At 39.0% G+C, this 10317-nt stretch overlaps 1 protein-coding gene across 1 annotated transcript; it reads right to left on the bottom strand.

Moving 5' to 3' along the window:
- Window positions 1-2356: 2356 nt before the first annotated feature.
- Window positions 2357-7148, bottom strand: fgl2a (fibrinogen-like 2a). Its single transcript, XM_016544504.1, has 2 exons — window positions 6179-7148; window positions 2357-3860 (listed from the first exon to the last, which is right to left on the bottom strand). The coding sequence occupies exons 1-2, from the start codon at window positions 6828-6830 to the stop codon at window positions 3148-3150; spliced, it is 1365 nt and encodes a 454-aa protein (XP_016399990.1). The 5' UTR covers window positions 6831-7148; the 3' UTR covers window positions 2357-3147.
- Window positions 7149-10317: the final 3169 nt, after the last annotated feature.

The following is a 10317-nucleotide window of genomic DNA, read 5'->3' as shown; positions in this document are numbered from 1 at the left end:
TCATAAAGTATGGAAAAGCATCTCTTGTGGGTCCTTACCGGTTTCACAGCTGTCCTGTTTTTGCAGAGGGGTGATGACGGCCAAAGCGTACCTGCGCTTAGGCGAGAACATTAACGGCTGTCTGCGTTTAAATACATGCATGTATCCCTTATCCGTTTCTGTATCTGCGGGGGAAAAAATGGTTTAGAAACTGTCAGAAACGTTAGTAAAAAGCAACAATTGTAAAGCCGAAGTGCAGTTAAAAGCTCTCCACGTGGCTCTACGCTCGCGCGCCTCTGGAGGAGTTGCTATGGAAACCGCGTCGCGCGCAGCAAACCTCATGCGAGCGTAAAACTTTTTTGCGATATATGGGAGTTTTTGCGAAATTGACGCGTTTCCATTAGGCGTATTTTCAATTCGCAATTTCAATTTGCGCAATTTGAAGGGTAATGGAAACGCGCCTAGTGACTGAAACGGCAGAGATTTAAAGACTTCACGGCTGAAGAACTTAAACATTATTGTAAGTTTTAAAGACAACTACAACAGTAATACTAAACGGACTAAAATATAGAAGGCTTACATTAAATACGTCTAATTAAGTGGGTCAGAATATCATGAGACTCTTTCAAGAGCTCGAAATGAACACTCGACCGAGATTTGTGCTAAAATACAGAAAAGCTGCCTAAAACTATTAAAATACCACACTACTATACTAATACAATAATATTTTATGCTATAATACTGTATATTAATACTGTTTAAATTATTAACCGCCTACCTGACGGACTCTGTGCAGCGTTATGTTGAGCCATGATAACTAACGTTAGCGTTACCGTGTGTTATTGTGACTGAAAGATTGAAAAGCGTTTTCAGCTAACTGATTCTTCCGCTAAATATGTTACGTGGGTCCAATTAATGAGGTTAATTGTCTTCAGCTGCATTGAAACCCGCCGCAGACGTGCTCTATATCATGCAGAGGTGTTGTTTAAGATTTCAGGAACCTGGTGTCAACATATTGATAAGGTTAGGAATAAATGTAAAAAGGTTAATAATGTTTTAAGATGTCTATCAGGGCAAGACTGGGGAGCAAGCAGGGCATCGCTCATTAACATCTATCAGGCTCTTTTAAGAGCAGCGTTAGATTATGGTTGCCTAGCATATATGTCAGCATCAGAATCAAACCTTAAAAAACTTGATGTGGAACAGGCACAGGCACTTCGGATTTGTACTAGAGCGTTTAAATCATCACCAGTATCTGCATTACAAGTTGAGACAGGAGAGATGCCTTTACGTATTAGGAGGATCAAGATCATGCTGGCATATTGGATAAATCTACAAGGGCATAGCGAAGTACATCCCACAAAGGCCATCTTACAAGATTGTTCAGAACATAGTAAAAGTAATTATTACAGTTTCGGATGGATAGGAAATGCAAAAGCACAAAACGCAAGCCTCAGCCAGCTCCAAGTAAGCCCCATTGTGGCACTATCAGCTGTGCCACCTTGGAAATTCATAAAGCCATCTGTAGATATAAGCCTTCAACAAATGTTAAAAGAAAAATCTAAAATAATGCCACAGAGGACAATAGTTTAAAATTACATGGACCTTTATCAAGATGGATCAAAGCAGCCAGAGACCTATATATATGTATAAATATTATTATTATTATAATTTTTTTTCTCCTTGTCCTTTCTTTCAAAGTACTGCCCACACTCCATTCCAGTAGGTGGCGGTAAATGCACCTTTAAGTTGGTTTGCCAACCGCCAATAAAATTTAAAGAAGAAGAAGATTTCAGGAATTATGTAAAGCAGTGGGAAATAATTCATGTATTGATTTAGCTGATTAAAATGTCATTTTCATATGATTGTCTTTAAAAGTAAGTGTATCATTTGTAGCTCATGAGTCAAGCAGAGGGGCGGAGCTCTGAGGAGGAGGAAGGCTCCAGTGAGAGGGCCACGCCCATTTCTGCAATAGCTCCAGAAGCTGATTCACATCATAAACAACCTGCTGTCATATCATCAAATCCAGCCCTGCAGTGCCTGGAACAGGTAGAAGCTCTTTAAAATAATAATAATTCATTTTGTTCGTCTGTGTCTTCCCTTCCTTTAAATTGGCAAAACTGGTAAAATACCGTGACACTAATGTGCTTATTACTCTGAATATAACTATTGTATATTTTGGATTGTAGCTGATCTGTACAGCGAACTCTTTCAATCTATAGTACATAAAATTCACGGTTGCTTACCTGTAATGATGGTCTAGCATTGTAAAATGCAGTGATAAACGGGCATTTTTTGTGTATTCAACATACAGTATCAGAACTGAGTTGAGTACAGAAATGTGCTCAAACGAATGACTGTGTGAGAATGACCAAAATCAACTCTCAACGTTTAGATGCAGTTTTATTTGTTTTATAAAAAATATCAACGTACCTTTAAAAGCACAAATTTAGGTGTTTGATATAATTTCTCCAATATACAAACAGTTTCTGAAAAAGCAGGCTAAAAGCAGGCAAAACTAAACTTAATTTCAGACTGGTAAGAAAAACACATTCATCAAGGTCTGCCTAGTCACACAGCAAAACTTAATAAAAATCTTTTAAAAAATCATCCCATGCTTTCACAATAAATACTGTACATTTCCTCCTTGAATGTCACAGATATCAACCTCATGGGCTTTTAGTCTATGTCTGTTAGCTTTCAGCCATCTGTATAAAACATCTAGCCTAAAAAAGTATCTTTCAGTAAATATATGCATTTAAAATTCAAAAAGTCCACCAGAAAATCATGGATGGTATAAATCAAATTAGCTATTTTAAAAAGCGGTTCAGTGTGTCCCACTAAATACCTCAAAACGGGGGGAAAAAACACTCATCAGGAGTCTGTAAAGAGGATGGTGTAGTAAACCAGTTAAACAGAAGATGGCAGTAGCACATACACAAAAACATGAAATCATAACTCAAAGACCTGGTATATTTAGACTAGATGATGGATAGCATTTTTATGTGCCTTGCAATGTTTGAAATACAAATTTATAAATTTTTTAAATGCAGTTCTGCTAACATTTGAGGATTTGTAATGAATCACAAGCTATATCTTTATAAGTCGTTCTTGAGGAAAAGTGTGTAACTGCCCCAAAAATAATAGTTTATTTATACTTAAGTTGGTTTAGGGTGCATAATTCTTTGGCCTTATCATCATTTTGACATTTTTAAATGTTTGTCTGTAGTTTGTCGGATAGTACTCAGAAGTCAGGTTGTGCCACGTGCCCCAGAAGATCCCATCCCTCTTCCCTTTGTACTTTGTTTTGTAGTATTTGCCATTGAGGTTTGCTGACATGCAGGCATCAAACCACCAGCCCGATCCGTAGTATGCCCCACAGCTCCCTGAGGGGTACATGTCGTTGTCCTTGTCCGGTGTACTGAAGAACTTCTGATCATGGTTGAAGTGTTTGCTAAACTGCAGAGCATTTCCAGCAGTCCCCGAGTACCCGCTCACAGACAGCCGATAATGGAGGAACTCATTGGACACGTAGAACTGTTCGTACTTGGCATACCCATGTGTGCCCTCAAAGTCTTCGAGCTCAATGCGCAGGATCATATCCTTGGCTTTGGTGAGCAGGTGGATTTTATCATTGCCAAGCCAGAACTCCCCTTTAGGGTCACCAAAGCCCTTCTTGTAGTCAGCCCAGGTGCGGCTGAAGCTCACGCTGCCATTGATGCGAGGCTGCAAGACAGTCCACCCACCACCGAATTCCTCCATGTCACAGTACACCGCAAAGCGGACATTTCTGGGGTCAGGGGTCACCTGGTACACCCCGTTTTTCCTCTGCCCTAGAACACTGATGTCAGAGCAGTCTCTGGGAGTGATGTTTGTGAGATCTGTGGAGAAAGAGACTTTTAAAGGTCCACTTAAGTGCCTTGAAACACGCAGCGTTATGCTATGTGGTGACATAATTTCAACTGAAACAAGAAGGTGGGGGGGACATATTGAGCAGACCCGCCCCCTTTTTAAATAGCCAATAGCGTTTCGTTTATATCACAGCTTGGGCCAGAACCTTTGAGCTCGGTAACAGTGTTGCCAATTTAGCTACTTTGTAGCTAGATTTAGCGACTTCCCCGCCCCTTTTGAGACTTTTTTCAAAAGTTTGGGGACAAATATAGCAACTTCTTGGACAACCTTATCTAAGTTCTCATCTTGTCCACTGATCTACGTTCATCTTTATATAGATCAGTGAATTTGCCATTGTGATGTCATCTAGTGACATTTAGCTACCAGTTTTAGCTACTTTCAATTGAAAGCAGTTGGCAACACTGCTTGGTAAAGCCGCATTTGACTGTCGGGCTTTGCAAAAAATCAGATGCGATTTTCATGCGCATCTCGTCAGTAAAGCCGCTTCTGGTGATTAGTAGTAAATCTCCAGCACAATGAATCGCCTGCGATTTTGAACGCGATTTTGTGTAGCTTGTCAGTGAACTACGGCTCTGTGTAGTAAATGCCGCTCCATCTGAAAGCACGTGCTGGAGATTTACTACTAATCACCAGAAGCGGCTTTACTGACGAGATGCGCATGAAAATCGCATTTGATTTTTTGCACAGCCCTAGTCAGAGTCTAATAGATTAGTTCTTTAGATTCAATATGAAACTGTTACTAAAGCAAAACAGTGATTATAATGATGCTGAGGATGTGTAGTTTGAAAATTGTATAATTTATGTTGGTGCAGCGCACCGGTGTTATCTCTTCTACTCGTTAGTGCCGTTTGTCTAGTCGTTTCTCCTCCTAATCTGATCCAAATCGCTATAAAATATAGCATTCTGTGTAGAAATGAGTCTGATACATTTTGTGGTATGCGCGAATCGCGTATATGATCCGCTCCATGCTATCATGTCTCTGGATTGGACTTCGTGACACAACGCAAAACCAGACTTCTTTCGACCCAATGGAAAGCATACACTGTCTGAATCGTTCCTTATTCCCCATATAGTGCACTACGTGCCATTCAGCATACAGAAAATACGAATTCTGTGAACAAGTGACCTATTAAAGCCGCAGTTTCAGTGTCTATTTATAGTGTAGGGGACGGGACATTTCAGATTCTAGAGAGCATTTGATTGGACAGAAAGTTTGATGGGAAGCTGAAGTGCAGGGTGACGTCATCAAAACCGTTGATTCATATTGCCGGAAGTGAGAGACTGTGTAAGTTTTGAATGCTTATATCTTCTAAATACGAATTTTGTCATCGTTTTGGAGCACACTAGCTTATAGATAACTATAAGGCTAACATATTCATACTTAAAGCCAAAAATTTTTTATTTTGATTTCATGGGGACTTGCATGCTATATAATTTTACACGCATCAGGAACGGAAAGGAATGTTTCACCCCAAAATAAAAATCTCACCATTTACTCACCCTCATGTTGAACTAAACCTGTATGAGTTTCTTTTTTGTGTTGAACACATTAGAATATATTCTGAAGAATGTGGGTAACCATACAGTTTCTGGTTCCCAATGACTTCCATAGTAATTTTACCCCATACTATGGAAGCCAATGGCTAGCAACTGTCTGGTTACCATTATTCTTCAAACTATCTTTTGTGTTCAGCAGAAGAAAGAAACTCATACAGCTTTGGAACAATATGAGGGTGAGTAAATGGTGACAGAATTGTAATTTTTGGGTGAACTATCCCTTTAAGGTCATACAGATTTTAAAATGTTACAGCAAAACATGTACATGTTTTATATGTTTGTCCTCTGATGCTTGTGATGCATGATGCTTGTGTAGATGACCCAAAAAGCTATAATTTGGTTCACTGGTGCTTATTACATTTATTTAATCACCATGTGATTCGATGACCAGGGTTCATCCCTGCAGCAGGTTTTAATTTTTGAAATGCAAGCATTGGTATAATTGGTTTTCATTCCACATCTGATTTTATGAATCCAAGTGAGAAGATTTCAATAAGGATTCGCAAAACTATTCCAGAAGCCTCTCTCCTGGCAGTTAACTTGTGCTTGATAATAAACCGTATTTTTTTTATCAAAGATGTGCAGCCTTGGTGAGCATACTGTTAGAGACTTCGTTACAGTCTTACAGATAAAACGTCATTATATATACCATATTTCCATACAGTATTCATGAAAATGTACTCACATTGCATTTAAAAAAATTTTTTTCAAGTAGAATTATCTAACTTACGCTGAAGTAGTTGTTGTTGTTGTTGACCCGGACAATGTGTGCAGTTGCTGCTGATTTTGTTGACAATACTGGTAATGTTCTCAACTTTTCTGTCCACTATATCCTCCACATTTTGCAGATTGAGAAGGTTAAGTTCCTCCAGACGGCCCTGAAGGGAGTTAATCTGGGCACGTGCGTTCTTCAGGCTGATAGACATGCGGTTCATCTTCACCTGCATGTGTTGTACAATGTCATTATCACTGTTGTTCCCATTCTGGTAGACTCTCGTGCTGGTACCCCCTCGACTCTGCTCTGCGCTGTTTGTCGAAGGGTCTCCACTGTCCTTCTGCAAGTTGAGGTCCACTTGCTGCAAGCTGCACTCCAGACAGGAGCTCTTCAACCTGTTTACTGTCTCCTTCAAGCTTTGCAGCTCTTTCATGGTCTTCTCCAGTAGTCGGAATTGATTGGGAAGCTGAATGGTCAGCGGTGGCAGTGTGATCTGGTACGGGCACTCTTCCTCATCTTCACACTGCCCAGCTGGCTTCAGCCTCACCTGGGAGCAGCTGGAACCTCCTGACACCCTTTCCAGAACCCCAGAGGGGCCACTACCAGAAGCCTCTACCTCCTGCCAGACGGCTATCAGCAGAGAACAGCACACATACACCAGTTTCATGGTCTCAAATAAAGTGATCCAAACTGAGAGAGAGAGCTGAAGAGAACTGCCTCAAAGTGCAACAGCTTTGCCATTTATATTAAAGGAGAGAGAGAGAGAGAGAGAGAGAGAACGAAAGTGTGGGTGGGGCAGCTGTGCATTACATAATTGCACAGTCAACATCAACGCAGAAAGAATTTGGTGAAATAGGACTACTTACCCTTTCTCTTAAAACACAGCACTATGACTCAGTATTTAGGAATGATGTTTGTCTTTATTTTTTACCTTGAGTTTAATCTACAGTATATGAAACAATGAGCCAGATGAGCAATTCAAGTGCTGTGAAGGCACTATTTGGAGTTTTTTGTTAAATCAGAATTAGATTTAAAGTGAACGTTTTTTTCAGAAATGAACATTCTGTCATCATTTACTCACCCTCATGTTGTTCCAAACCTGTATGACTTTTCTTCTGTGGAACACAAAAGAAGAAAGTTTCTACTGTTTCTACTGAATGTTATATCTGAAAGAAAGCAAGTCATAGAGGTTTGAAAACATGAGGGTGAGTAAATAATGGTAAAATATTAACTTTTGTGTAAACTTGAAGAAAAAACAGTCATATTTCTTTCCATGTATTCCTGTAAATGCTGTGGTGGTCTGCAAAACATTGTCGTCATCATTAATTTATTCATACTGTCGTGTGTTTGCATTACGTTTGTATTGGCATAGGATCATTTGTTGTCGCAAAGCAGTGTTTTACTGTAGTATTGGCTGTAATACGAACATGCTTTGTTTGGGACTTTGGTGTAGTAAACTGTAGTAATTATTTAATCTTTAGCAGATGTGTCGAGACGTCTGCCAGAAATAGCTTCACAGTTTTGTTTTCGAGAGCTTTTTTTCCAATTGAATTGGTGCTGCAGTTTTCTGCATAAGTCTGTTATGATCAGTATACTCCATTTTTATATTCCTTTTTTTCCCCGTTGTAATAGATCAGCACAGAGACATGTTATCCAAACAGCCTATTGTAAGATGTGCTCCAGTGTCTTCCTTCAAAGCTGGTCCTCCACATGTGTGCCTCATGATTTCCCATAAACTTGACAGTAACTAGCTTTAAGTCTTCTGCCTTGGCTCGTTGCAGGAAGTCTCAAAATAAAAGTGCTATAAAATAGAAAATGATAACACACAAGCTGCTTCTCAAGAAAAATGTCCAGGAAATGTAAAAAAAAAAAAAACTTCTAGTGAATAGCATAACATCTTGATAACACTAGCGATGAAAATCTGAAATAATCATAAAGGTGTGGTCATATTTACTGTTGTTTTACAGATTTGTGAGGTGAAATCCAATCATTTCAATAGGAAGATTTTATCATAGAAAGATTTCCCCCACGCACATTTTGCATCGGTTCAAGTTGGTCACATGAATTTGCCACGCTGACCAACAGAAATCTGCTGGGTTTGAAAGTAACATGTATCGCTACATTATTGAAAACAGACCTTTTCTACAACTTTTGTATGACTGCATTTTAAGACAGTACAAACATATTTAACAGTACGAGCCTGGTTTTCATTTGCATGTTTATAAGTTAAATTAAGCTTACATCAAAGCAGTTAATATTAATGTGAAAGATCTTCAACATTAGATGGATCCCAGCCCTGCACAGAAAGTATATAATCTTCAAGTCTGGAAGAGATTTACTGCATATCTGAGATACGAGCTCTCAAAACTTGTGTTTGTTTGTCTCCACTATAAAGGAGAAACACACCTTCAGACTTTCTGTTGATAATCAGAGATGCTTATATAGAAAACGTCAACTTCAGTGGTCAGATAAACAACACTCAAAGCTTAGATCCATCCTTTCCATGCTACAGTTCAAAAGTTAGCATGTGGATTCGCTCTCAGATGCACCTGGAATGAGTCTCAGCAAATTCCCATGAACCTGTTTAGCATTGAAATGCATTTAAGCTACTGTTTATTTAGCTGTTGGATCGTTGATAGTTCTTTTTCATCTTTGTCCTCAGCTGTTCTCCATGGGAAAGATCAGTGGGGAGAAAGTGGCTTGTCTTAGGGCCAGTTTCAACTTCTTACATGAAACTCTGAGAAGTTCTCAGGAATCTGAAATGCATCTGCTGCAGGAGGCGAAGGCCTTACGCACCACGCTAGAGCAGCAGAAGCAGGAGCTGGAGAAGGCCGAGCTGTTTCCTGAGGGACCGGACAGACGCTTCTGCAGTACTACTACCAGCTGAAGGAGGATGAAGAAAGAGAATACCAGATGCAGTTCCAATTTGAGTGGTAAGATGCTCTGCAGGACCACTCCAAGATGTGTGGCTATGCTTAGGCTCCATTTAAAATATGTAGAAGGAAGAGGTGTTTGGCATGTTTTAATGAAGACTTGCTGTGACTTGCAGACCGAAAGGTACTTTATCTGCATCCCTCTGAACACTTGCCTCCTCGTGTCCCGAATACAAAATCACACCTCCAAAATGCATGATGTATGCTGAGTCATGGCTCACACTCCTGCCAGACAGTGTTTGCTGACCTTTTTCTAAGTGACATTTGCAACAAACATATGTGAATAAGTTTAAAAAAGGGCAAAAGCTACTAATAATCTTAAGTCAGGCCTGCAATATTTTGGTGAGGTAAATTTGTGTCCCATTTTGGTGTGGTAAATTTTAGATTGATCAAAACCTCACTGCTTGCATGAAATTATATGTTAAAGGTGCCACAATAAATAAACAAATACAAAATTTCTAATTGACAAAAAGCACCAAATCATAACTATTTCAAATCAAGAATTTACTGATTGTGTTAACATTAATGTAAACATTAATTTTATGATTAAGAACTTCTAAAACGTCTGAGAACCACTGTACTAGAGGTGTATTTTATGTATGTCAGTTGGTCAGACGGGCATTCGTACTGCAGGCATATTACAGCCAGATGTAGTTTCTACACATATGGCTATTACAGCATGTGCTGAGTGGGTCCTTCATCCTTAGCCAAACTAACATGGATTCACATTGCATAGCATGCTTTTGCTCACTGTAATCTCCTTCTTTTTTGGGGCAGTTCAGTTTATGCTGACAGCAGTACTGCACTCAGCTTGAATATTTGTACACATGGCCTCAACGTTTTGAACAGTTTTATTTAAAATGTTCAATAACCCTAGCCACATTTTTTAATTGTGAAATATCCTGTGTGCTTAAAAATGATTATTTAGCAAGTTTATATCATGCATATTTGAGTTCCTTTTTGTATGAATTGCTTCATATCTTGATTCTATTCATGTCCTGATTTCTGTCAAATTCTTGAAATTTGTTTCATATAATTTTATTTCCCCTTTTTAGTAAAAAAAATAAGCAGAAATTGTATCAGCTCCTTTATTTTGTTTCAAAATACTGTTTTATTTTCATGTTTAAATGGGAAAAACATCCCATTTGGTCACAAACGTTTGGATCTCACTGTATATATTTTTGTTGTCCTGTATATCCTCAGGAGCTAGAAAATAGGTAC

Source organism: Sinocyclocheilus rhinocerous, unplaced genomic scaffold (genome assembly GCF_001515625.1).
Source record: "Sinocyclocheilus rhinocerous isolate Xijiao unplaced genomic scaffold, SAMN03320098_v1.1 scaffold400, whole genome shotgun sequence".
NCBI classification, from domain to species: Eukaryota; Metazoa; Chordata; class Actinopteri; order Cypriniformes; family Cyprinidae; genus Sinocyclocheilus; species Sinocyclocheilus rhinocerous.
Note: the sequence above shows the minus strand (reverse complement) of the source record. Positions and strands in the feature narration are given on the sequence as shown.